The 27,641-nt window shown below is 41.8% G+C and overlaps 2 protein-coding genes across 3 annotated transcripts in view; both read left to right on the forward strand.

Annotated features, from left to right (window-relative positions):
* Positions 1-7,334: 7,334 nt before the first annotated feature.
* Arhgap10 (Rho GTPase activating protein 10) overlaps positions 7,335-27,641 on the forward strand; it is a 284,074-nt gene continuing 263,767 nt past the window's right edge. Inside the window, exon 1 of one of the 2 annotated variants that reach the window (XM_047567505.1) lies at positions 7,335-7,770. In XM_047567505.1, coding sequence (XP_047423461.1) covers positions 7,617-7,770 — 154 coding nt within the window. In that variant the 5' untranslated portion in view covers positions 7,335-7,616. The remainder of the gene's footprint in view (positions 7,771-27,641) is intronic. The other variant, XM_047567504.1, reaches the window with a different exon arrangement.
* On the forward strand, positions 15,513-15,935 carry LOC124995066 (phosphatidylinositol N-acetylglucosaminyltransferase subunit P-like). Its single transcript, XM_047567508.1, has one exon. The coding sequence runs from the start codon at positions 15,535-15,537 to the stop codon at positions 15,877-15,879; it is 345 nt and encodes a 114-aa protein (XP_047423464.1). The 5' UTR covers positions 15,513-15,534; the 3' UTR covers positions 15,880-15,935.

The raw sequence follows: 27,641 nt of genomic DNA on the forward strand, positions 1-27,641 counted from the left end.
GCCAAGTTACTGCAAATGCCGGGGGTGGGGAAGCAGCGATTACACTAATGACAGGGGACTCTACCTGGGGAGGGTACTGGTGTGTGCCCTGACCCACATCTCCTTGAGCCAGGTTCTTCTACCTCCAAACTTGAAAAGAGGAGTTCTGGATTTCTTCAGAGGATATGAATTTAAATGTGGGAGGCTTGGAAAATTGTCCTCCCCCACTCCACACCCATTTCCCCACCTCTCCATCACCATCGTCATTAGTGACACCCACTCCTCAGCCAGGCTGCAAGGCTGGCTGGAGGCAGCAGCAGTGTGCTTTGCTTTATAATTATCCATGTGGCAGTTTACCACCCCTGGCTAGAGTGTACCAGGTTTTCAAACACCTTCAGATTAGGGACTTTTTGCAGCAGTATTTCTTGCAGCACTTATCACAGCGTCTTGCCTGCCTCAGGTCGTCAATCAACATTTGTAGGCTGAATATCCCTAGGTAAGTGCAGGGGCTCTAGAACTTCCCTGGGGTACCATACTCTTCCAAGTGATGATGTCTAGGAGTGCTAGAAAAGGTGATCTCGCCCTGGAAATAACCAGGGAAGCTTGAAGCTTGGTGTTCTCATGGAAAGAAGCAAGGCGTGTGCTGAGCAGCTGGGATGGGCTGTCACCACTTCTCCAGCCTCATCTCACCCACAACTCTCCAGACTCATGGCCTTTCCAGCTTCTTACTCTGGTCCTTTCACAAAGCCTATTTTAGAAATGGTTCTTCCTTTCCACATCACATCCATTCCACCTCTACCCATGAACCCCTCACCATACAGGTTAGCTCAATCCTCACTGACATCTTAGAACTTAGTCCAAAATCCCCTATAATAGTGCTATGTTCAGCTTCCTGGCACTTATGAGAGTTTTTCTCTAACATTTATCTGGTCCATGATTCTCTCCAGAGAAGGAGGTTACTGCCGGGAGGCAGGGACTATGGTCATTTCTTCCACTGTGCTCATCCCAGTACCTGGCATGTAAGAGGTAGTCAGTAAGCAGTGGAGGCATGAGTAACAGTTTCTGCATACCACACTGGTGCAACGACTGCAATGCTGAAGTTGAGAGATTCTGGGTTGAGTCAAAGTAGCACTTACCCAGCAAAATGCTCTCAGCATAGTCTTTCTCTAATTGCACAACTCAGATTGCTATGTCATGAACTCTCATTAGGTGTTCTGTGAAGAATAAAGCTCTTTAAAAATAGAGTTGTAATGAATATATCAGTCACATTTGAGCAGTTATTATTTTTTCTGTGATAATTTGTCTTTTAAAAAAAGGCACACTACCAACTGCTATTGTGATTATGTGTGGGTAGGGGAGAAGATTGAGGGGGGAGGTGGAGTCTTACTCTTCCTTCATTATACTTTTCTTTATGGTGATAAAATATACATAGCATAAAATTTACCAGTTTGACCAATGTTAGGTATACAGTTCAGTTAGTGCATTGTTGTGCAGGCATCTGCACAGTTTACTTGGCCTCACTCGTGCTAGAGAAGCACTCCACCACTGTGCTACATTCCCAGATCTTTTTATTTTTATTTTGGGACAGGGTCTCCATACATTTCCTGGGCTGGCCTCAAATTTGTAATCCTCCTGCCACAGCCTCCTAAGTAGCTGATATTACAGGCCTGAGTTACCATTTTTGATTTTATTGATTACTAGTTCACAAACTCATTGTGTAGCTTCCTCCTATCTTGTTGGATTAACCTGTCTCCGTCTCTGGCCCCTGTGTGACCTGGACTGTTTGGTATTGCCACCTATTGACCATAGTATTTGTTGAAGCATAGGCCCCCAGGTCTAAGTGAGTCAGGGCATGGCAGTCTCATAACTTGGTTTGATTCCAGATTAAAGTAACTGGGACAGGGCAGACTGGAGTTAAAATGCAGTTTAGCATGGGCCAAACTCAGAGGATCTCACGGGGATGAAACTGGAGTGCTGATAACTGCTTTGGAAGCCTGGCCTGCCTCTCCTTGGAAGTGTTCTTTGTGTGTCTAGTAGTCTACTGATGAAGCCGTATTAGCAGTTTTGTTTCTTTCTTGGTTTTGTTTTGTTTTCCTTAGTACATGTGAGAGAAAGCAGACTCATTCTGGAAGACACCCAAAGATGGATCTTTTATTTCTTTCCGTTATATCATTTGTAAAGTTTTGCCGGAGCTGTAATTAATCTACTTCGCTCATAAAGGTGTCACTCTGCACTGGGGATTGCTAGATTCCTGCTTAAAATCTGTCCCTTTCTCTTTCTGAGTAAATTCAGATTTCATTTAGAGTGGCAATGTACCTGATAAAAGACCACATTTTCCATATTTCTTTGTAATAAGGTGTGGCCCTGTGGCTAAATTCTGGTTTAAGGAGATAAAAAGCAAAAATGCATAAGATGCCTGGGAAAGCTGAGAACCAAACTGACTTGGCTGGGAGGGCACCCTTTCCCCGGTCTCCGTCCCAGAAGGAGCTCCAGGAGTCCTCTTGTACTGTGAGGGGCCACTGAGCATGGAAACCCCAGGCCCTGCAGTATCACGTTAGTCTCTTGACTTCTGAACTTCTTTTGAGAAAAAGAGAGAGCGAGAGCGAGCGAGCGAGCGAGCGAGAGAGAGAGAGAGAGAGAGAGAGAGAAACACTTTATGGCATTAGCCACTGTTATTTTGGATTTTCTGTTACAATATGTCTGAAGCTAACTCTGACTCACTGAAACATACCAAATATTCAGTGGAACTCATGTTTGACTTTATAGGTAGCAACCTGGTGATTCATCTGGGAAATACACTACTGCATATAGGGGAACCTACACAGAGAAGCTTTCCTCTGAGTTAAGCCCCCATACATCTAAACTGAAACTTGATCAGCTGCATGTATTCACACCTTAACTAAATCCAGGCACCGAGCAAAGCATAAAAATGCCAGTTTGAATGTGAGAGCCTGCTGTGAATTCTTGAGTGTCTTCTAGGCACCTCTCAATTAAAAAATCTGACCCTGAAATTGCCCATCTCAGTTTCCACAACCCTTTCCCCATCAGCTTGTTTCAGCAAATAACATATCTATCCACCCATCTTACCATTCCAGGAGCATAGGGACCATCTTTGACACTTTCTTCCTAAGGTCCAATATCCTGGTGATTGTCAAGGCCCAGAAACTACCTCTAAAATGTATTTCCTTTCTGTCCATTTCTGTCTCCAGCATCACTATGGAGGGTTACGCTATACTATTTCTTGCCCAGACAACTTGACACTCTTCTGAGTGAATTCCCATTCTCCCCACACTGCTAGAGAGAAAACACAAACTAGATTACATTACCTTAATGTTTAAAGCTCTGTAAAGGCTTCCAGCAGCATTAGGATATTGTCCAAAGTTCCAAATATGGCCCACGAGGCTCTGCATGATCTGGACCCTGTCTACCCTCCTCCACCCAGTGATGTCATGAACCAGCTTCTTCACTCACTGCGCTTTAGCCACTTGACCTTCTCTCTTAGTTGTAGAATGCACCATCCCAGGGGTTTGCACAGGCTGGTTCTTTGTCTGGATTACTCTGCTCCCACTCCCTATTTAATGGTTAACTCCTTCTGGTTCTCCTGGTCATTGATTAAATGACACATTTTCCATGAGGCCTTCCTTGACCCCACCCCCAACCTATATCAGCTCCTGCAATTAACCTCTCACAGATTTCACTTTAATGGTATGGCACTTTAATTAATTTCTGTTTGCATGCTGGGGACTGAACACAGGCCCTCAAGCATCCTAGGCAAGTGTTCCACTACTGAGCCACACCCTGAATCCTGGCAATTAAATTTTAAATTTAAACCCAGTTTTAATTCTAAATTGGGTATGTCTGTGATATATATATATATTATATATATTTATTAGTCTCCATCCTGAGACCAAAAGCACAGTGAGGACCACACTCTTTTGTGGGCATTATTGCATCACTAGCACTTAGCAGGGGGGCTCACACATATAGAAGGTTAACGCATATTTGTGGGAGGAATAAGTTTCTGTCTTCATCTTCTTGTCCTGAGTCCTTCTCCTTCTACTGGGGATGGAACCCAAGGGTGCTTTACACTGAACTGCATCCCTAACCCTCTTTTTTTTTTTTTTTTGCAGTGTTGAGGATTGAACCCAGGGCCTTGTGCTTATGAGGAAAGCACTCTGCCATCTGAGCTATATCCTCAGCCCCCAGCCCTGACCTTTCTTCTTTTTCTTTTTCTTTTTAGACAAGGTCTAAGTTTCCTAGGCAGCTTCGAACTTTCCATCCTTCTGCCTCAGACTCCTGAGTTGCTGGGATTTCAGGGGTGTGCCCTGAGCCTCTGGTGGAACAAGTTTCTTGATGAATTAAAGATGAAACATGAGACCCCATTACCATCTGACTTTGTGACTACTTTCCTTGAATTCTAAGGGCTTCCCTGCCTCCAAATCTTTCCTGTAAGGATGGGATGTGATCGTCTCCTCCTCTCTCTTGTCCCTCTCTTCAGTCCATCCTCCACACACTTTCCTCTTGATCCTCATCAAAGAACCTTACAAACCCAGTTTCATGAAAACTTTTCAATCAGTTCACAGCTGTGAGGCCATCGTCTTCATTTCATGGATGGTAAGTCTGAGGTTTTTTAAAATATTGTTTACTTATTTATTTTGCAGTACTGGATATTGAACCCAGGGCCCCACACATACTAGGCAAGTGCTCTATTACTGAACTACATCCCATCCCCAAGAAAATGTGCCTTTGCCATGGTCACAACTATTAAGTAATGAAGTCAGAACTGGCACTCCCAAAGAGCTATTTTTCTACTGTGACAGTGATTTCTTTTTACCTGATCCTAATGCTCACTTCTTCTGTATTTACTGATCATCTCTGTCAGGCAGTGTGTGAGGTATATAGTTGAATAAAACAAAACTCCATAGGCCCCTCCACTCTTGGTGCTTACAGAATTAAGATTCATATCTGTTTGTGTGGAAAGTGACAAGTAATGTTTTTCTTGGGGTATGCTGAACTTGTTTTACTTCAAATCTCTAAAGAACTGACCACAATGAATAAATTAGAGTTTTTATGACTGAAAGTGGAAAGTGGTAAGGATGGAGAGGCAGTTGTTGGGAGCAGCTCATCTTTTAAAAATTAAAAAGAAAACTTTTCATTAAATATATTTCACACGTGCCCCTCCCCCGTCCACTCATTTAAAGTGTACAATTCAATGGTTTTCAGTGTATTCACAGAGATGTGCAACCGTTACCAATTCTAACACATTTTTATCACCCCCAAAAGAAACCCCTTGCTACACTCTTCATTCTATCCCCAGTCTTGGGGGCAATTCATGCTCTACTTCCTGTGTCCACAGAGAACCCAGTTTTGGACTTTTCATGTGAATGGCTAATATGGAATGGAGCCTTTTGTGGCTGGCTTCACAGTTAATTGTGGTTCAGCACACATTGATACTGCGTTTTTTTCATTGTGGATTAATTTTCCATTGAATGGATACACACATTTTGTTTATCCCTTCAACAACTCATGGATATTTGTGTTGATTACACTTCTTGGCTATTAAGAATAATGCTCTCGATCCCTAGCACCACAAAAAAAAAAAAAAAAAAAAAAAAAAAAAAAAAAAGAGTAATGCTCGTCATTGGGGGTGGCGATTGTCTGTAATCCCATCGGTTGGGGAGGCGGAAGCAGGAGGATCTCCAGTTCAAAGCCAGCCTCAACAACTCAGTGAGACCCTGTCTCTAAATAAAATACAGAATAGGGCTGGGGATGTGGCTCAGTGGTTGAGTGCCCCTGAGTGCAATCCCCAATAAGACACCCCCCACTCCCTGAAAAAAAAAAAAAAGGTTACTATGAACATTCAAGTACAAATATTGTGTGTGGATTTGTACTTTCATTTCTCTTGGTGTATACCTAAGAGTGCAATTGCTGGTCGTACACTGCTGTGTTTAACACTTTGATGATGTCAGCAGCCCTGCTTTATGAGGGAAGGTTTAAGTTTTTGTCCAGAGGACTGAGTGCTGACAGTGCTTGGCTCTGAGGCCCTTACTGTTTACCCCACTTCTGTTCCTAAGTATCTTTCCTTTCCTATGCCTCTTTCATTCTCTTCTCTTTAGACTCTCCCCCATCTCCCCCAGCTGATTTCAGGTGGAACTGAAGTTTTTAATGCTTAAAAGTTATTTGTAAAACATTTGGAACTCTCTGGAGGACTGGCATTAAAGTAACAATTTACCTGTGGGTTGGGGCACTCCTGGTGTTATTTTGTAACAAAGAGTTTATTGAGTAGGAATCCTATTTAACTTGATCCTGAGGGGTTACACTCCTGCACTAATTGTCTAGATTCTTAATTACCCAGCTCAGAGTCTGAACGTTTTGAAGAATCACTTTGAAGTTTCTTGGTAATATTACCATCATTAGTAAACCTATATACTAAACAGGTGGTGTGAGTTTTTGAAAAATGTATGCAGAGTGCCTGGTGTGTGCCTGGCACATAATACTTGTTTAATAAATTGTTAGCTGCTATTATGAAAAATTACTCTAATTAACCATTCGTGTTTTCTTTCAGGTATAATAATTTAAAGTGTCTTAACTTTCGGGGGACACAGTTGAGGTCAGTTTTAGAACACAAGAGATAGGGTTTTGGGGGTGCATTGACATGAATTCAAGCCCCCCCCCCCCATGGAAAGCACACAGATCCTGGCATTTGTTTTCTAGCGGCTATTTTTAGAATAATGAAGATAGTCTCTCCATACCCAAGTAAATTTAATCTGCTGAACATAACAGAAACAACTTTTCTGCGGTTTAGCCACTCGCTGGCCTCCCCTAAGCCACCTAAGCCATTTAGTATGGATACGCAGAGAAGCGTCTAGGAGCCGCAGGGCTACCAAGAAAACTCTCAGGTGGAGCTACACCAAGCTTCTCACTATAAATGGGTGAACGTGGTTACGGAAAACGAGAGCCCCGCGTGCAAGCCCGTGCGCAGCCTCGGATAAATGATATAAGTGAATCAATCATTTCCTCCAGCCCGCCGCCTCGGAGTCACGTCCGGCTGCGCGGATTAAGCATTGCTGTTAAGACGCTCGCTCTTTCCTCGTCAGGTCGGGTTCCCTACTTCGGGGAGCCGACTGTGAGTCACCCCGAACTAGGGAGCCGAAGAAAAGGGGAGGGGCAGGCGCCCGGGGGTGGAGGAGAACCGCGGGGCCGAAATTCTAGACCCAGGACGCCTCGGAAGGAAGAGGAGGGGCAACTGCGCGTGGGGAAGAGAAGGAAGAGGCGTCTGGGGAAGGAAGGGAGGAGAAAGGAGGGAGAGGCAAGGCGGAGGGAAGAAAAGGGGGCGCGGGCGGGCGCGGGGCGGGCCCGGGGCGGGGCAGCGCGGCGGGCGCTGAACCTCGCGGGGCTGCCGGGATTGGGGCGCCGCAGTTTTCGCTCGCCTAGCCGGCGGCTCCTCGGTGCCGCCAGGCTCAGCTTCTTGGGACATGTCCGTGCCGCGCTCCCTGCGCTCCGGGTACTGCTAGCTTCTCCCGGGCTTCTGGCCCGCGCAACCCGGCACCTGGCCGCCGCCTCGGAGCCGGGCTCCGGCTGTAGCGCGCAGCGGGCGGGCGGGAGACTGTGCGCCCCAGGCGCGTACCTTTGCAGTCATGGGGCTGCAGCCCTTGGAGTTCAGCGACTGCTACCTCGACAGCCCGTGGTTCCGGGAGAGGATCCGTGCCCACGAAGCGGAGCTTGAGAGGACCAACAAGTTCATCAAAGAGCTGATCAAGGACGGGAAGAACCTCATCGCTGCCACCAAGAGTAAGCGGGGACCCGGGCGCGGAAGGGCTGCGGCGCGGAGGGGCCGGAGGAGCTTCCTGGGCTAGCGGCCGGAGGAATTAGAGATTCGTCTGGATTGTCCCGGGAGCCATTCCTCCCCCAGGCAGCCGGCCGCGAGTCCCTGTTCCCGCTCCTGGCCCTTCGCGGAGGCGGGGGCCCGGAGCCCTGCGTGGGAGCGCGTTGCCAGCGGGCCCCGCCTGGCCCCAGGGTGATCGCTCTTTCGCGCTGCGCTCCCTTTGGGACAGACCCCAGGCTCTTAGTGCCACGAGTCAGGTTTATTGTACTCTAAAACTGTCCAGTCTCCTGAACATACAAGTCAGTTTTCTTAGTTTTATCTAGTGACCTCTCCAAAAAACTTTCTTTGGGGATTCTTTGAAACATCGTGGGTGTTGAATTCGTCAGAAGTCCCCTAAACTGCACCTTTTGTGTGTCATTTTTGATCTTTCCCGAAAGTCTCCTCCCAGGTCCCTCACTGTGGCAAACCAGAAAGTCCACCTGGCTTTATGCTGCTTTCTGCACATTCCTTCCTTCTCTCCTCCTGTGCTGAGGAGGGTTCAAAGATTGGGGCTTGAAAAGGTGAGGGACGGCGTGTCCCCTGGCCCGGGTGGGTGGGGGTTGTTGCTTGTAAAGAGAATTCTATCCTGGTCGGACTTGAGGCCTTCCTCCTTTGATCTTTTTCTTTTGGAAAAACTCAGAAGAAAACACAAATGTAGATCGTGTAGCTGAGAAAATTCTTGGAGAGAGGTGGACTGAAATTTGTGCGGAAACAGTTGGTGATGCGGCTAGTAATCTGGACTTAGGAGCGGAGCAGTTTGACCACTCCTGGGACCCATAGTCCCTTCAAGGATGGCCTTGAGTGCGCCTTTTCATTCTTATAAGACGTCTGAGGCATGCAGCAGACAAGGACCTGGGCGATATCCAGCCTCCAAGTCCTGTTAGGGCCTTTATCACTTAGTTTGTCCATTGTACACTTGTTTATGACACCACTTCTGAGAAAAATAACCCGTGCTACCCCTCACCACCACCATTTGTACTAAAGGAAATTAAAACATACTGTCTTCTATACCCAGCACAGGCCTAGCCAAGTTAATACCCATTTTAATGAATGAGTTGAAATACATTTTAATGGGAAGAATTTAGTGAGCCATCCCTGTAATTTTGGAAGCAAGTCATTCAACTTCTCTGGATGATCTCCAAGGTTCCTTTTGGTTCTGTGACATCTTTGGTGTTGCAAAATCAGGATCGGGAATCGCTTTGGGACATGCAATGAGTGGGCTCGTTTGGTGGATGCTCTCCAGGTCCTTGGCATCCATATGTGTGTTGGGTGGGAAATGGGATGGGCTTTAAATATAAAGGGGTGGGCATAGAAAGGAGGAGGTGAGAAAAAGGAAGAGCAGAGAGGGTGGTGGAGCAAACTGGAGTGTTAATCAGTGTCACTGGGAGTGGGGGTCAGGTAACTTTTACTGGCTATAGCAGCTCCCTCTGGATTTGGAGATGTGGGGAGAGGCAGATGGCAAAGCCAGTTTGGCCACTGGTAAAAAGCTATTTCTGTGACTGCATATTAGCTCCCCTGCCAGCAGGAAAGTTGCCTCCTGTTCCAACAGCAGCTAGTGCAGCTGGGGGGCCAGCTGTTACCTTTCTCTCCAGAATGTAAGTTTCTTGGATTTGTGAATTAGTGTCTTACTCCTTTTGATTCTTTCACCATAAGAAGCATGCTTGGTAATCATGTTTAAGAGAAATCATGGAAAGTATCTTTTTTCTTGTTCTCTTCCATTACTTTTTTCCCGTGACAAACAAGACAAAAAACTAGCTTTAGCTAGTTGGATAGGACTCTACTTTCCTGCTCACTTGCTCCATAAAGCTTTACTTCTAATTCCTATCAAAGATTAAGAGCATTGGACCTAAGTCAGGAAACCCGAGTTTAATTCTTCACTGTTGAGGCCTTGGTATATATATGGCAGTTGGGCAGGTCACATAATTGTGTTTGGCTTCATTTGGATCTCTTTCTTGGAGGTGTTGGTGGGGTTCTGCAGTATTTCAAGTGATTTGATGTATCATTTTTTAAATTTTAGTCTAGGTCAGTTGTTACCCAGTTGAGGGTGTGTGTGCACGGGTGTGGGGATTGAACTCGGGGCAGGTACTCTACTATAGAGCCACATCCCCATCCCCATTTGAGTCTTCCTAAAACATTGTAGTCCAGAGTCCAGGAAGGACAGGAGGGGGAGGATCTGTGGAAAGAATAGCAATCAATTAGGTCAGATTGATTGTATTTCCAGATATTTTACACATTTTGAAAAAAGTGGCATTTTGTGGATTTTCAGAATGTGTGTTAATGGTTTTCTTTCTTTTTGGTACCAGGGATTGAACCCAGAGGGGCTTAACCACTGAGCCACATCCCCAACCCTTTTTATATTTCATTTTGAGACAGAGTTTTCCTAAATTGCTGAGGTTGGCTTTGAACTTGTGATCCCCTTGCCTCAGCCTCCTGAGCCCTTGAGATTCCAGGTGTGCACCACACGCCCAACTAATGGTTTGTTTTCAATTGCCATGTAATGTCTCCTAAGTGAACTCAATACTAGTTGAATTTATGTAATTTAAATGTCTTGAAATGTCTTTGAAATCTTCGATAAATATTTAAAGAAACTGAAGGCATGAAGGACCTGAAGGCTTACTGCTGAATTCAATTATTTAGTAGTCAGCAAATATTTAGCACCTATGATTTGCTAAATGTAATTGAGATAACAAAATAGTAGTGGGAGGGCCTTGCCCTTGAGTTTCTGTCCTTGAATTCACTTCAATCTAAGGAACATTTTTTGAGCTCCTGTCTGCAGTATGCTAAATTCCTGAAGAAACGGAGGATTCACACATACATGTTCAAAGGTCAAGTGACAAAGTATTCTAACTTTGCTGGGAACAAGTTTGTTGTAGATTAGTGGGGAGAATGGTTTGGAACTTGTTGGTGCATTTAAGTAAGGAATAGAACCCCGTCAGATTGGAAACAGCTAAGAAACTGGAACACCTGTAGTATTGGAGAATAAGACCAGTTTGACTGGAGTGGGGATTGCATTCAGGGAGTAGAGTAGGATGAACGGAAAGGTCAGTTTCAGATTATGGAGGGCCATTAAAGTAAGGTTGGGAATGTGGACTTTATCCCTAGGAGAGCTATTGAAAGTTTTTTGGCCGAAGCCTGATATGATGCGGAAGGGATGGTTTAGAGTCAGTGTTGGATGGTGGCAGGTAGGTTGAGTTCAGAGATGGCAGCAGGGGTGGGAGGAGCTTCAGCGAGGGGAGCCATTGACTTGTGTGTAGATTTGGAGAGCATTCTTGCAATTCAATGGACCCTTTGTTCAAATGACTTTTTAGTTCTTTTGTCACTCCTTCCCTAGAACAGCCAGTGTCCTCTTTCAGTGCAACTTATACTTCTGGTAAGCTTTTCATGTGACATCTATGTAGTTTCAGGTGCTTACAATTTTTAAATATATTTTTTTAAGTTGTCAGTGGACCTTTATTTGTAGATGTGGTGCTGAGAATTGAACCCAGTGCATCACACATGCTAGGCAAGCACTATGCCACTGAGCTACAACCCCAGCCCAGGTGCTTACAATTTTATACAAACATGTTTGCTAGAAACAGCCATAAACCATATATGCTTTTCTCAAACTTTAGGCATTCTAGAGAAAATATTCTGTAGGAAAAAAATTGTTTTAACAAGTAGTCCTTACTGTTATTAAACACATGGTTATATTGAATTATTCTTCAGTAAACTTGAATTTGTGTAAGTATTAAGCTGAAGGGACCCTCATAAGTGAACCTGTTCCCACAGATATGGAAGAGGATATGAAGGACCTTGTTAGTGGCAGAGCCAGGACTAGAATTTAGGTCTTCCTAGACTTGGTTTTGATATTTAAGGCCTTGGTATTTTAATGACTGTTGCCTTGTTTCCCTTAAGAAAATACACACACACACACACACACACACACATACATACACACACACACCATTGTGCTATCTTTGTTTACTGTTTTGGAGAAATGTTCTTTTTTGATATTTCTTGATTTGCCCTTACATTCTGAAATTTGAAAGATAGCAGAATTTTCTTTGTAAAGTTGAGCCTGTCCCCCTACCCTTTTAAAAATGGAACTGATGCATAAAGTCCTGAGGATTGAATAAAATGATTTGGAAGTGTATGGAAAACATAATTGTGAAGTAGTTGTGTAGATGCTCTTGTTGGTCCAGATAGCATTCTTTTCCCATTCCATCAACTCAGAGTTTTTCAGGTGTCTATACCCTTTTTCCAAGTGTCTTGGGGAGAGACAAGTAAGGGTAATTTTTGACATGACAGGAAATCTGCTGGAAACTTCAGGAAAAGATTTCCTTTTCTCAGACAAGACTCAAATGAAGATGGTTCTCCATTCTTCTACTAGATTGTCAGGTTGTGATTTACTGGAACTGCTACCTATCATCTTGGGCCCTTGAGTGGAACCATCCTGAAGGTAAGTGGATTAGTGAGTTAATTTTATCTGCATTTTTGATACCATTGTAGGAGCCTTGGATTGTTCTATGTCTGCAACCCACATCTGGACAGTTGTTAAATAACAAGCTAGTTCAAGTTGGTTTTTCTGCTGCTTAACACCCTAATAACAATGGTGTGGTATGTATAATTGTAAATTTTTGTGCTGATGGCACCAAAATTTCTTAGCTATAGAAAATTGAATATTTTAAAAGCAAGTAACTTACAAATAAAAATTTTCCCTGAATGGATAGGAATACTCATGTACTCTTTACCCCAAAGAAATCACGGTGAACCCTCTATGGTTGGGGTGAGTCTTCAACTCACTTGGGTTTTTACTGCAGCTGACTGCTGTGAATATGATAGCCAGGTCAGACTTGAGCTAGTGAGGGGACCAGAAAGCCTTTAAAAGCTGAAGAGGCGGTCAGGTGGTCCTTGACTTTGTTTAGAGTGGCTCCTATTTACAGCCTTGCCTCCAACACCAACCTGGTCCTGTTTGTTTAGAATGTATCACTGGTCAGTGTTCACAGTGTCTTTCTGACATACTGACTTTCTCTATCCTCCTGTCTCCTGAGGTTCCTTTGGTCATCTCCTTTTTCAGCTGAGTTGTTTTTTTGGGGGTGGCCCAGGGAACAGCATAGATATCTAGAGGAGGAATAAGAGGAGGGGAATTTTCTATTTAACTTTAAAATAACTGATGAGAGAATATAGTTTAAAAGATTGAGTTTAACAGGGGTCCCTGTCCTAACCCAGCCATCTACTAGCTATGGAACCTGGCCTTCCTGTATCTGGTCTTCTCTGTAAATTGGAGATTATAACAGTACTGTTTTAGATTACTAGTTGGTCTAAATGAGTTGATATGTATAAAACACTTATGTCAAAGGTTAGCAGTTATGACAAATCACCTAAATTGCAATTTTTTTTTTCTTTTTATTGTAAACAAATGGGACTAAATTGCAATTTTATATTCTAATGTCAAGGTCCTTTTCTTCCCTGAAAATGGCTGCTCTGGCCCATTGACCAGTTATCTAACCTTTTTGTACTTATCTTTTCATAGTGTCTCTGTTCCAAGTTATTACCAGTGACCAAGAGGGCAGAATTGTCCAACCCTGGAAAGGTTTCCAAATTTTTAATGTAGTTCAGAATATGGAGGATCTTGAAAATAAGTTGGCAAATTAAAGCTTGGTTGTATCTTGGGAAATATTTTCTAGAACTTATTCCTGATTCACAGAATTTTAAGGTGAAGTGGAAGGTGTCCCTTGGGCTGCTGTGAATCTGGTGAGCCAGCTGAGGTTCAGGCAGCGGGCAGGAGGTTTCACATTCAGGAACTGATAAGAGTTGAGGGAGTGCAGCTGCTGCCATGCACAAGGTACTGAGATAAGAGTAACATCAATGACTGACGACTTCAGACACTTAAAGTCACAGTGATACTTTTTGAGGACATCAAGTTCAGCCATTTCATATCCCAGAAACTCTACAATTTAATGAATGGTGCGTGTATTTGCTATGGTGAATTCACAATGAGAGCAAGAAGACAGAGATGACTTCTTGTAATTTCTTGGGCAAATTCCTAAGAGCTGTTAGGTAATCCTGTTGTGTACAAAGGAATCCTCAATGTCCCTGGACAAATTCCCAGAGAAGCTGTTTTGAATTGACTCCAATAGCTATTTATCGCCTGCCACATGTAGATATTTGTTTTGTGTGTGTATAGAGTATTGAAAGAGTCAATAATTAGGAAAAACCATAGTCTGTCAGGTTAAATCATGCTCTGAGTGACTCTGTGGCAGTGTTCAGGTAAACGGTTTACATTTGGCCACAGTTGACAAAAATAGTGACGCCTTTTGTCACTTCTATAAAGTTAAATTTTAGAAATATAACTTAAGACCTTGTCATGGGGTTCAATGTCAAGTACTGCTTTTGACTTTTTACATTTTGTTTAAAGACTTGTCAAGTTGGCTTAATTTCAGCTTTTGTAGGAAAGTGTTTAGAAGTTTTGTAGATAATTCTGAGTAAGGGTATCTTGAATGTTTTACTAGGTTCCTTTAAGAATTGCATTTGAGTCAAATAGGCAATCTCAAACTACAATCAATGTTTTTATTTAAAATATAATTTAAATTTTAATAGTAACGGACTTTTAGTGTTTACCACTTGCTTTACTTTGTGCTAAATTTGGTATAGGCTTTATATGCTAAGAATTAGCTAGGCATGGGGATGCATACCTGTAATCCCAGTGACCTAAGAGGCTGAGGCAGGAGGATCTGGGGCCAGCCTGGGTAAGTCAGAAAGACCCTGTCTCAAAAATAAAGGACTGGAGGGTGTAGCTCAGTAGTAAAGTGTCTCTGGGTTCTATCCCTAGTATGGTGGGGGTGGGGCAGGAATCAATGAAGGTGGTGTTTACCACATCTTAAAAAATTCTCCATTTCCTAATCTATAGAAACTGATTTTAAGTGGATTAATATCTTGTTGGAATTGAACAGTTTGTCACTAGTGGAACTGAAATGTGAAACCAGGTTTGTCTGACTCTCCAAACCCTTAACCACAATAATAAGCTGTGAAAGGGTGTAACTTTGGTCTTCTAGGCATGTTAGGGTGATTTAAATTTTAGTTATCTGGATCTAACATTTGATTTAGTTAGGAGAATATTCTTATGGGCTTAGTACAGTAACTATGACTTAAAATTTGAACTTTGAGGCCCCTTGGGATCATTATTTTATTTAAAATTGATTGCCAATTTGTGTTATAAGTACAGACATTCAGAGATTGTGTTGATATAGGATCCATGATAAGACATAGGCCTTCACTCACAAAAATGCCATTTATTTCCCCTCTTAATCTCTCTACCTTCCTCCCCTTTTCTCATCCTTACCCTTTATTAAATTTTTTTTTTCTTTGCAGTACTGGGGGTTAAACCCATGGCATGGTGCTCTGCCACTGAGCTACATCCCCAGATCTTCCTTTTTATTCTGAGACTGTCTTCTAAGTTGCACAGGCTGAACTTGAACTTGGTATCCTCCTGCCTCAGCCTCTTGAATCCCTGGGATTACCAGTGTGCACTTTTTTAGCATTAGGGTTTTGTTGTTGTTGTTTTGTTTTGTTTTTTTCCCCTTTAAAAAGTTTGAGATACGCGGGCGGGGGGCACCGTCCCCCGGCCTTTTCCTGGGGTTCGTGTCTTCCTCTCCCACTGCGGCTCCCCGGCCGGCGCTTGAGCAGAGAAACTGGCCAGAGCCACAGGGAAGATGGTGGAAAATTCACCGTCGCCACTGCCAGAAAGAGTGATTTATGGCTTTGTTCTTTTCTTAAGCTCCCAATTTGGCTTCATACTTTATCTTATGTGGGCTTTTATTCCTGAATCTTGGCTGAACTCCTTAGGCTTAACCTATTGGCCTCAAAAATATTGGGCAGTCGCATTACCTGTCTACCTCCTTATTACTATAGGAATTGGTTATGTACTCTTATTTGGAATTAACATGATGAGTACTTCTCCCCTCAACTCGATTCATACTATCACAGATAACTATGCTACAAACCAACAAAAGAAGAAATACCAAGAAGAGGCCATCCCAGCATTTTCAGTGAAGTAAACCAAATGTTCTTTCTCACAGCCAAAGAACTTTACACCAGAAAGTGAGTCGCATGTAAACATGCTACCATCAAGCATGATAAGTTTTTGACAGAATAATTTTGCCCATAATTACACTATTTTCTCTTATTGCTCAATATTGAAATGTAAAAAAAAAAAGTCTTAAGTAAATTTTGATTAATATTGTAAATGTTGTCAAACATTCATTATTAATAGAATAAATAAAATACTTCATTACCTTATAGCAAAAAAAAAAAAAAGTTTGAGATACTTCAGAAATATAAAAAGATATGAAGACTTTTCATGGCAAACATTCATGTATTGGCTCTCTAGCTTAAGAAATAAAAGCTTGGGCTGGGGAGATAGCTCAGTTGGTAGAGTCCTTGCCTTGCAAGCACAAGGCCCTGGGTTCAATCCCCAGCACCGCAAAAAAAAAAAAAAAAAAAATAAATAAATAAATAAATAAAAGCTTGTGTACTTTCCTGTCTTCCCCCAAAAGGCAGAAACTCTCAAATTCTCTATTTCTAGGCATTTTTTAATATAACTATCCACATTCCTAAATATGTAGTATGTTCTACATGTTTTTACGTTTTATATAATGGCTTCAGGATACCTGTTTTTTTCCCTCAATATTTGTGAGATTCATCTTTAATGGAATGAATTAGCTTTTTCATTTGTTCAATTTTTTTTGTAGAAGTGACATGTGAAAAGACTTCAGTTGATGTTCTATGATGCACCTTATATTCATGCTGGTTTCCATCCCTTTTCCTCTATGGTGATGGGGTTTAAATTCAGGGCCTCATGCATACTAGGCAAGCACTCTCACACTGAACTATACCTTACTTTAATTTTGGTGTTGAAACAATTAGTATGGATAATATTCTTTATGAAAGACTTTACTGAAATTAATTTTATAGACTTTAAAATACCAGCTTTGAAAATAATCTGTTACTAATCCACAAATCTCTCAAACATTTAAAACATTTTCTTGAGATGCTAAGGATTGGACCCAGGTACTCCCACAAGCTGGACAGATGGTTTACCCCTGAACTATATTTCCAGCCCTAGATTTTCTTTTTCTTTGAAATATTTTGTTTTAGTTGTAGGTGGATGCAATACCTTTATTTGTATGCGGTGCTGAGGATCAAACCCAGGGCCTCACACACACTAGGCAAGTGCTCTACCACAGAGTCACAACCCCAGCCCTAAATTTTCTTTTTGATAGTTTGTTATCAACTCAGTGTGGGTAATTGGAGTAAGCTGGTGTACACTTCAGGACTATAAAAGATGACTTATCTAAGTCAAAAACAATCCCTCAAGCCTTTTTGCTTCATTGGAATTAGACTTCCAATGTTAAAATGTAGAGAAGTATATGAATATTATTCACATTGATAAACAATGCACATGAAGATTTCTGGTAATTATTGATCCGGTCAGGTCAGATGAATGTGAATTTTAGGCAGGATTGGTTGGCATCTTGAGGTAAGCCTCAAAGCAAACAGGAATTATCCCTATGTAGGAATGTAATTAATACACTTGCCAAGTGGATGCTTTCACACTGAGAAAGCCTTGACATCCTCTTTAAATAAACACACACACTGAAAAACCCCTGACACTTGACATTCTAAGGGCAGGCATCTCTTTAAGGCCTGAGATGAGCAGGTATCACACCCCGAGTCAGCTGCACTGTCGGGCCAGACTCCCTGGTCCAACTAGAATTTCTTCCGTGTCCTGAGGAAGATGTTAATCCGGTACCACTTAATATTTCATTGAGTGTAATTTCTCCCCACCTGTTGACTTGTTCACCCACAGGCATCTTCTGCCCTTGGGTGCTAAGGCCTTAGTCCCTTATAGTAAGTCAGGATGGGGTGTGTGGCTGGAGGAACTCGGTTTGACCAGAGCATTGACCTAAGTCTGCATGGTCTGAATATATAGGACATTTAATGGTTTCTAAACAACTTAGTGTTTGCCACCCTTCCTCCCCGCTCACCACTCCCCATCACTTATGTAACCTTGGGCAGGTTACTTAAGTCCTCAGTGCCTAAATTTTTTTTATAGTAAAAAAGACACAATTCTTCGCTGGGTGACCTTTTTTGTTTTGAGTCACAGTTTCACTCTTGCTCAGGCAGGCCTCTAACTCCTGGACTCTAGCAATCCACCTGCCTTAGCCTTCTGAGTAGCTGGGACTACAGGTGCTTACCACCATGCTGGACTGGTTGATGGTATTTAACTCTCACACTAGGTGTTAAAAGTCTTAGAAATCTGCCTAGGGGCTTATAGTTATTTTTTTGTGGTACTGGATTTTGAATCCAGGGATGCTCTATCCCTGAACTACAGCTCCAGACCTTTATTTTGAATTAGGATCTGGATAAATTGCCCAGGCTTGCCTCGAACTAGCAATTCTCCTGCATCAATTTCCCAAGCAGCTGGCGTTACAGGCATGTGCCACCATACCTGGCTTATTTTATTATTTTTTAAAGGACTCTATTCTGACTTCCTTTAGTTGAAGTTGAACACATTTGTGACTTTATCAATAGGGACAACAGAAATAATCTATGTATGTTTTCTTTCAAGCTAACAATATTTTGAAGCACAGAGCTCCATACAGGCCTCATTTATGAAATAGGAGAAACCACCTGTAGTTGTGTTGAAATCCAGAATATGACTGAAGACCTTCACTTGAAAGTTTGGAGGGTAAAACTACACATACCAGCTAGAATGTCACTGACATGTCAATACATTCACTAAAGAATCTAACAGATAGTACTTCTGTGGTTCTGACTGTTTTACTTTTAGTTTGTGAAATGCAAGTCAGAAGCAGCATAAGAAAGATATTAAAGATCATGGTTTTCAATGTTTAGTTTATTTAATGTGTGACCTTGGGTAAATTGATTACCTCTGTATTTTTTTCTTGTGTAGAACATGGATAGTAGTCAAATGTTTAAAATGTTTCTAAAGATTAAATTATTTTTAAAGTACTTAGAAAGTGTACTGGAACCACAGTGAATTGTTTGGTAGGTGTAGAAAAGAGAAAAAAAACCTGTTCATAGTCATCACTGAAGTAAGATTATGACAGTGGGGGACAGGTGTCATGCCATCACCTGACCTCCCGCTCTTGTGAGCGGGTAGCTGCAGGCTTAACAGTGAAGAGACCCCGCATATCTTTGTAGAAGGTAGAGCTCTTGCAAGGAGACATAAATGAAATTGCTTTATAGATTATGTCAAATAAATGGGTTCTGTGACTATAGTTAATAGGATTGTTTTGGGGATTCAAAGAAGACACCAAGAAAGCAGTTGCCGAGCATCTCCAATCCAAAGCTGAAATTCTCCAAAACCTGGAAAATAGTGATGACATGACACCATGTGTGGGAAATTCCACACTAGGGGGAAAATGCCACATTTCATGAACAAAATTATTAAACATATTTTGTACAATTACCTTCAGGCTATGTATGTAAGATGTAAGTGAAGCGTAAATGAGTTTTATGTTTAGACTTGGGTCCTATCCCCAAGATACCTGATTATATATATGCAAATATTCCAAAATATGGGAAAGAAAATCCCAGACACTTCTGGTCTGAGTATTTTGAATGATACTCAGCCTGAAGTAACCGGTGGGACCAAAAGGAGGGTTATGGGCTTTCTGTGCTTAGAATGGGAAAGAGTTCAAGGGACAGTGCATCCAAGAGGCCCAGAAGCCGGGCACAGCCTGTCCTGTGGCTGGGAATGTGGAGCCGCAGTGTGCTGGGGAGCTCTGCTGGGGTGGGATGTGAGGCTGCACGGGGTCCAGGGCCTTCCCCAGCAGGTTAAAGACTTCATCTTGTGGAGAGTGGGATGTGACGGAAAGGTTTTGAGCAGGGGGTTGGCATGAGCAGAATTGCTGCTTAGAGAAGTTTCTCGGGCACTGTGACTGTGGGAATGAGGTACAGGAAAGCGGGACTGGAGGTTGGGAGGTCACTCACTTGGGCCAGAGCCTTGGGTGGCAGGAGAGCAGTGAGGTTTAGAGGCCGCAGGCTGTGGGGGTGAGGTGGAGCCTCCGTTCCTGGCTGTGGCAGGTGGTGGCTACTCACTGGGGTAGTCCAGCCAGAGGAACGGGTTTTGGTTTTGGATGATGAGGCTGAGGTACCTTCTGAGCTATCTAGTGGACGTGTTCAGTAGTTGGGTTCTTTGCTGGGTGTGTATTTAAGTGTGGGGAATAGAGCTAAGGATTCTGGAGACACAGCTTAGAGCTAGGAAATGATGCCTTGCAACTGAATACTGAACCTGCCCAAAGAGGGGATGTAAAGTGAGATGGCAAGGTAGGTCAGGACGAATCCTGAGGACCATCAGTTTGTCATGGGTGGGAGAAAAAAGGACTTGAGATAGGAGGGAGTGAGTGAATGTGAATAAAGAAACTTGAGATTTTTAGTGTTACAACAGGATGATGCTAGTGGCATCTAGTGGGTAGAGGCCAGCAATGCTGCTGAACTCCAAACAATGCACAGAACAGCACCCCAACACAGAATCCTCCAGCCCCAAATGTTAGTAGTGCTGAGGTAGAGAAACTCTGCCTTAGAGCTTGGCAGACTGCAGTGGTCAGCTTTCTGTTACTGTGACAAAATACTTGAGAAAAATAAAGGGAAGATTTATTTTGGCTCATGGTTGCTGGTCCTTGTTGCTTGGGACTTGTGGCAGCACAGTATATCATGGTGGGAACACCAGGTTGAGGAGACCTGTTTGTGTCATTGTGGCTAGCAGACAGAGGAAGGGGCTTGGATCTAGTGTCTCCTTCAAGACACTTCTCCCACCCCCACCAGTACCTCTTGGTAGGCTTCCTTCCTGAAGATACCACTATTTCCTAGTAGTGACACCATATGGCAACCAAGGTTTCAGCATGCGGACCTTTGGGGGACGCTCCACATCCAAACTAGTAGATCATATAGGCTCAACCTGAATACTTTTGAGAGTAATATGCCAGGACAACAAGCATAAATGGGGATTGTTGCAGTTTTGGGTCACTTGCCCAGTATAGATTTATCACCGAGACATGGTGGGTGGTGTACTTGGCCAACCTGCATTTTTGCACCTCCCACTGGGGTGAAGAAGCAGGCAGCCAGGGACTGTGTGCTCTCATAGAGCCAAGGCTCACCGCAGAGATGTGTAGAGACTGGGAATGGTGCAAGGGAAGCTGATTGTTGGTTCAGTGTGTGGTGCAGCTCCTGGACTCTACTGTACAGTATAGGACCTATGATTAATATACTTAAATGCTATGTAGGGGATTAGGGGTGTGGCTCCGTGTGGAGTACTTGTCCAGCATGCGCCAGGCCCTGGCTCCACCGGCAGCATCACCTGCAGTTTTTTTAATTTTTATTTTTTTAAAGGAGGATAGAGATAAGAACTCATATTAAATGCTCCTACCACAAAAGGAACAAAGGCAAAAAAACCACAAAGGGAGTGGGAGGAAAGTTTCAGAGGTGGTGGCATTGATAGCGATGTTGACTTGATGGTCTCACAGGTGTTTATCTCTAGACACATCAAGTTGTAGACATTAAGCACAAAAAGCTGTGCATATGGGATTTGAAAACTGATGTCCAATACAGAGAACTTTCACTTTTCAAAGTTACTTTATTACACCTGTTTTTGATCTGGGCCTTAGCACTGCATGTGGCAAATGAATGAGGACTTTATGAAGACAGTAAGTCAAAATAAATGTGCTTTCTATTTACCCCACCGCTTGGCTGTTTAATTTTAATCAGAATAAGTGAGACATTGCAAATGAAGACCCTGGGGATGAGGGCAGGAAGTTGGGGATACAGTGTCAAGGTTGTTGATCAGTGAAATGTACCTTACGGTGCTTCACATTGAAACATGGATCATAGTGGAGAAAGATTAAAAGTAAATGTTTACAGCATTTTAACTTGTTATAATTGAAGAAAATATTTAAAAAAAAATTTTTTTTCCTTAAGTTTCTGACCCTGGTAGCATTCCTATTTATTTTTGGAAAGACAAAATATTAAGAAAAACCTTAATCTTTGTGAATGTAATCCAGCAGAGGGGATCAAGTAATTTTGCATTTTTTTCCCTTTGAAACAATGAAGACCTTTCTTGATGTGGAAATTAGAGCAGATTTTTTTCTTTACATATTTCTGGTTTAACTTAAATTTTTTTTTTTCTTTTGTGCTGGGGATTGAACCTAAGAACTTGACAAGCCAAGCACATACTATCATTGAGCTTCACTCTTAACTTGAAGTTTAAATTTGAGATCAATTGAGCAATACTATAAGCATCTAGAAAAGATGTCTTTTAAATAGCTTCTTTATTTTCTCTTGAACTTGTATGATTGTTTCTGATAATTTCCTTCTTCCAGTTTATTGTTAGGTAATATCTAAAGTAAGAATTTGAAAGTAGATAGGTGATCTGTTTGCTGTTTTCTGTTCATTGATAATCTAGGAGAATGGAGATGATGAGTTTTGTAGTCTGGAATCTTTTGGAACTGCTGTGTCTTAATTGATATATCTAAATGCCTTGTATAGCTATGCAAATTAGCCTGTTGATGAGCAGTGCGACATCCAGAAACAGGATGTATCGCTTAACCACAGTTAACAGTTTTTTTGTTTGTTATATCATGGTTGAGTGCCTCCTGGCAGGGTCTGAGTATGACCGTACTATCATAGAACAACAAAATATTTGAGTGCTTCTTTGTCCAGAAAACAGATTGTAAAGACATTTGAATTTTGTGACTTTGAAGTTTAATTTCAAAAGTGCTCAGGCTGAAAGTATTGTTTTGAGTCTACACATCTGCTTATTGTATAGCAGTGAGAGCAGAATGGAAAAGGTCCTCCTGGTACCCTGGTGGAAGTTGGCCCATCAGTGAGCAGTTGACCTTTGGGAGGTTTTGGAGGCCACCTTAAAACAGAAGGGTTGAATCTCTTGTCTTCTGGATTGTGGTGTCAGTTTAATGAATGTATTCTGAAATTCAGCTTCTATTAGGAAGAAGAGGTAAAATTGAATGGCATTATTACATATTCTTCTTTGTGGGTGTACATAGATGTAACTAAATTGTATTTATGTAAAAGGAAGATAACTATTTCCTTTAAAGGAATCAGTGATTCACCTTTTTTTGTGTGTGGGCATGTATATCCATTTCTATATGTTGGAATTGTTTAAATGAAGGTATCTTTTAGATATCCCCAGTTTAAAAAGTGAAATATTATTCTATTAGAAATGTTAGGTTTCAATTAGTTTGTACCTAAAGGTTTAACTGTACTAAATATTATGTGAGATTCTGAGTTGTACTAAAAATAATTTCCAAGTTATTGGAATTGATGATAATGGTGATAGTTGTTGTAGTAAATAGTCCCCCACTCCCAACTCTTACCGTGTTTCAGTTACTGTTAAGTATTTCATGTGATAACAGTATTTATTCTCACATCAATTCTATGTGAGTTATTCTTATAAATACCATTTTGCAACTTGGGAACCTGGTTTTAGAGAGGTTGTCACTTTCCCAAGGGTGCTCACCTCTAAGGCTGAGGCCCCTGCCAGTTGTGTTGTGTACGTACTCTGAAGTTCTTAGTTTTCTAGGATAACTTGAATTATTGCAATTGATACTGTCTTTTTTTTTTTTTTTTTTTTTTTTTTGTGAGCTCCTGGGGATCGAACCTATGGGTTGTCCACTTCCACTGAGCTACATCCCCAGTAAGTTGCTGAGGGTTTTGCTAAGTTGCCGAGGCTGGCCTTGAACTTGGATCCTCCTGCCTCAGTGTCCCAAATAGCTGGATTAACAGGCACGTACCACCATACCAGGCTCCTACAGTGTTTCACAAACGTAATTTGGGTTATTACCTTTGTGAAGCCATGGGGTTATAATGTCTACAAAGATTATAGAGAATTTAAAAAATTTCCACGAAGTGATAAATTTCCTTTAAGCTATTAAGAGTCACAGGAAAGGAAGTCATTTTCAGATCATCTGAGTTAGTGATTTGCAGCACACAAAATAGGCTGCGCTTGTTTGCTTTTTAAGCAAATCCAGCTTTAAAAGCAAAGTTATTAATATCTAAGGGGTACACGCAGGTTGCATCTGTACTGGTTGCCTGTATTATGTGCCTACAAGGTTTGTCACTGATGAGCAAAGGCTTACAAGATTTTTCTTAAAGGAAAAGGAAAATGCTTTTCTTTATTTTGCAGAATGTCTGCATTACTATAAATGTTGGTTTGGACCTTCGATTAAATTTGCTGCTTACCTCCTATCCCCAAACTGTTTCTTTCTTTGAAAATAACAGCTACTCTTTTTCTGTTTAATGTATTTATATTCTCTTAGGTAATGATATTCTGAATGTATATATCCCAAAATATGTTTTCTCCTAGCTCACCTATGAGGAACCTATTATCTTGGTTCAGAATTTTGTTCAGAGTCATATGAATTCATAGACAATATAATGAATATGTTGTAGTCACTTTAAAAGTATTTTGTAGTTTGCCTAATCCTGATTTCAGTAAATCTCAATTTTCACATGGAAAACTGGAATTAAAACCCTGGTCACCTGGCTTCCACTCCAGAACTAACCTTATTTCTCTTCATGTGAGAAAAATGTGCCACCATTGGCCACCTAAACATCTGCCATGTTCCTTCTATTGGTTCATGAAACTCATGTATAGTGTTAAGTTTACATTGAAGTCAGTTTTCCTGATGTTTGCAATACTAATGAATAGATAAATGAGGAAATACCTTAAAGGATGATTTTTTTTCTTTTGAAACTATTTTCATAATACTAACATTCATGTACATTGAAAATTTACATTGGTGTGAGAAAATATTGACAACTACTTAATAGTTGACAGGAGAATCTTTCCTCTTGATGCCTAATTTGAAGTTAAAGTAAAGACCAAGTGCATTATTTCATAATTTGGGGATTTCATTCATCTACCACAAGTTCTAAGAAAGACCCAACTTTCCTAAAGACCTTGACTTTCCTCACCTTGTTCACCTTTCAGATCCCAGTGAACTTGGCCCCTTGAGGTCAGTGTGTGTTTTTGTCTCCCAGTCAGGTCTAGCATAGCGCCTGGCTTATGGGTTTTTTTTTTTTTTGGTTCCAACAAGTGGATTTTATTCATGCAATGCACACTCAACCTAACATTCCTCATAATAGCAAGTCACAAATACATTGAAGATTCACTCCCTTGGCTTATGGGTTTTTGATAAATATTTGCTGAGTAAGAATTTGGCTCCTGAAATGTTATAAATCCTTAAATTCTGGAGAGGTTAGGTCCAGTAAAGAATTGGATAGGGAATGAGAATCCAGGGCCTTTAATTCCTGTCGTGTCTCTAGGAGTTAAATAACTTACTGTCCAGCTCCTCTTGCAAATTTCTGGTAAGAACTTTATATCTGATGAAAACTATCAAAGCCATAAAGTGTGGGTGATTAAAAGGGACCAGAGCCAGATCAGATGGTTATTTTGGCCTCAGTTGAGTTGATGAATCTTCAGGACTTGAAGATAGACTTGGGAGGCACCAGGTCAGTTGGGATAGTGTTCAGATACTTCTCATGGCCCACTCTGGAATGGAAAGGAAACCTCTGTGGGGCTTGGCAATGCTTTTCTCTTTTGGTTGAATTTCTGTTGTCCTTTCTCAGTGATTTACATTTAACATGCTGAAATATGTATACATTTTTCTTTAGTCTGTCACCATGTAGATATTGTGGGTGCGTTTTCATTGTTAAATGTGAGTAAGGGTAGGTATTTGTGTTCTGTTTGTTTCACGAAAGTGACAAAAGAAAAGTAATGATTTTGCAACAGTTAAGTTGTACATTCTTTTGTTAGATTTATAATGGAACAAAGTCCCTGAAGAAATAAGAAAATCCTGTCAAAATGACAGCTTTAAAAAATTCCCAATGATAAAATAAAAGCAAACTTATTAGTTAGGCATAACCAAAGCTGTAACATTGGAAGTACTTGTTATTTTAAGAACAAAATAACATTTTGTTCTCAAGACATGTCATTTTGTTCTTATTAAAATTTTTACTTATTAAGTTTATTTTTACTTTTTCTTACATAACCAGATCTGCGATAAGCTTGGTCTGGACATTTGTGGCATTGCTTCCCATTTAACGTCTCCTCAAATCGCAAGGCATTTCATTCTGTCTCACTGTTTGTAAACAGGAAGGGACCCTGGCCAAAGAAATATCAGTACCGTGTTATCAAGAAGAAAGAGGGCTCTTTTTGAAAACACTGACATCATTGGCCCTTTTTTTGGCAATTGACTGAAAGTATTTGAGACTTGCTTTACTTTTGCTTTTCTAAACAGTAAATAGATGCTGCCCTCTTGTTCTTATATAGATGATACTTTCTAGTTCTGATTTAGAACCTGACCCAATCTCTACAGAAGGCGGAGGTGCAAGGGTGTGGATGCAGAGCCAGCCTGTTTGCTAGGTGTTTTGTCTCTGGTTGGTATTGCATTATGTATCCAACTTGTGTGTTGAAGCAGGGCATCAGTAACTGGCTGCATTGTAGCAGAAGAGCCAGTTGCCAGGCTTGGACCCAGTAGTACTTTTTCTCAAAAGTCAGTAATAGGTGGTTGGTGGCTAGTTAAGGTTGAGGATTCCAAACATTTGTTGGCTTTTTTCTCATGTTTGTAAGGTGGCCTAATCATTACACCTGCATTTTTAGGGGTTGGGGAAAGAAAGGAGGAAATGTCTGTCTTAGAGGCTCTCCCAGGAATCCATCTCTCATGGTCCGTGGTTTTTTACTTGACTTCCCCTTAGCCACAAGTGAGTCTGGGGAAGAGACATTTGTGGTCTGGCCTTTTGTTGTAGAGGAAAGCAAGCGGGGATTGGGGCGGGGGGAAATTGGAATGGCTGTGGAATGAACTAATTTCTGGAACTTCAAAAAATGGTTAAAAATTCTAGGTGGGCATCTTAGTGTTTCTTCATGTAACATCAGTTCATAGACAGGTTTTCATTGAGCCCTGTGGGTGACGGATTTGTTGCTCTTGGTCTTGGGCCTTGGAGCTATGCCAAGAATTGGAATTTATAGTCTAGTGGGAATGTAGAACACATAAAGATTCTGTGTAGCTAAGGGATATGTTTTCTTAGTTTGAGTGACTTCCATGACTACTTCAGGTAATGAAGACTCACCTTGAAGAGAGGGCCTTGGTTGGGCTTGGTAGTGTCGTTATAGAGAGAGATGGAGGAAGAAATGAATGATATCAGGTGTCAGGTTAGTAGGATGCAGTGGCTTCTTCAGATTTGCTGAAAAATCTGAATCAAATATGTTAATATTTTTTGGGCGGCAGATGAGAAAATTGGAGGTCAAAGCCATAAAGTCACTGGGGAACACAGGACTATTGAGTTTTGAGCAGAAAGCCTTGTGACCCAGCTGGTCCTTAAAAATCTCTCCTGTTCCGTGTCCTTCATCTTTACCTGCTTTCCATCTGCCATAGCACCGGTACCTTCTGATTTTTCACCGCTTCTGCTTCCTCTAAGCTTTGGTGTTCTCATGGGGCTCTCTGAAGGTTACCTTGACTTCACCTTCTGCTACTATGTGTCCAAGTGTCTTGTTGCTCTTCAGTGAAATTTCTAAGAGAACCTGGTTGGATTAGACAATTGCCATTGTGCAATTGGGAAAAGGTTGTCAGGCCTGGCTCATGCTGGTCCTTGGCCAGCCTGTCTATTGGCTGCCCTTGGATCTGTGGCCTATTCCTGTCCAGTCAGCTGTGATCTGTGATACTGAACAGGTTTCCCAGGACCACATCTGAGGACTGGGGAGATGAGGACTGGTCTGATTGAG

The sequence above is a fragment of the Sciurus carolinensis genome, chromosome 10 (genome assembly GCF_902686445.1).
Source record: "Sciurus carolinensis chromosome 10, mSciCar1.2, whole genome shotgun sequence".
Classification (NCBI taxonomy): domain Eukaryota; kingdom Metazoa; phylum Chordata; class Mammalia; order Rodentia; family Sciuridae; genus Sciurus; species Sciurus carolinensis.

Excerpts from the sequence above, each read along its gene's own strand:
- LOC124995066 (XM_047567508.1), top strand. The coding sequence starts at position 15,535 with ATGGTGGAAAATTCACCGTCGCCACTGCCAGAAAGAGTGATTTATGGC.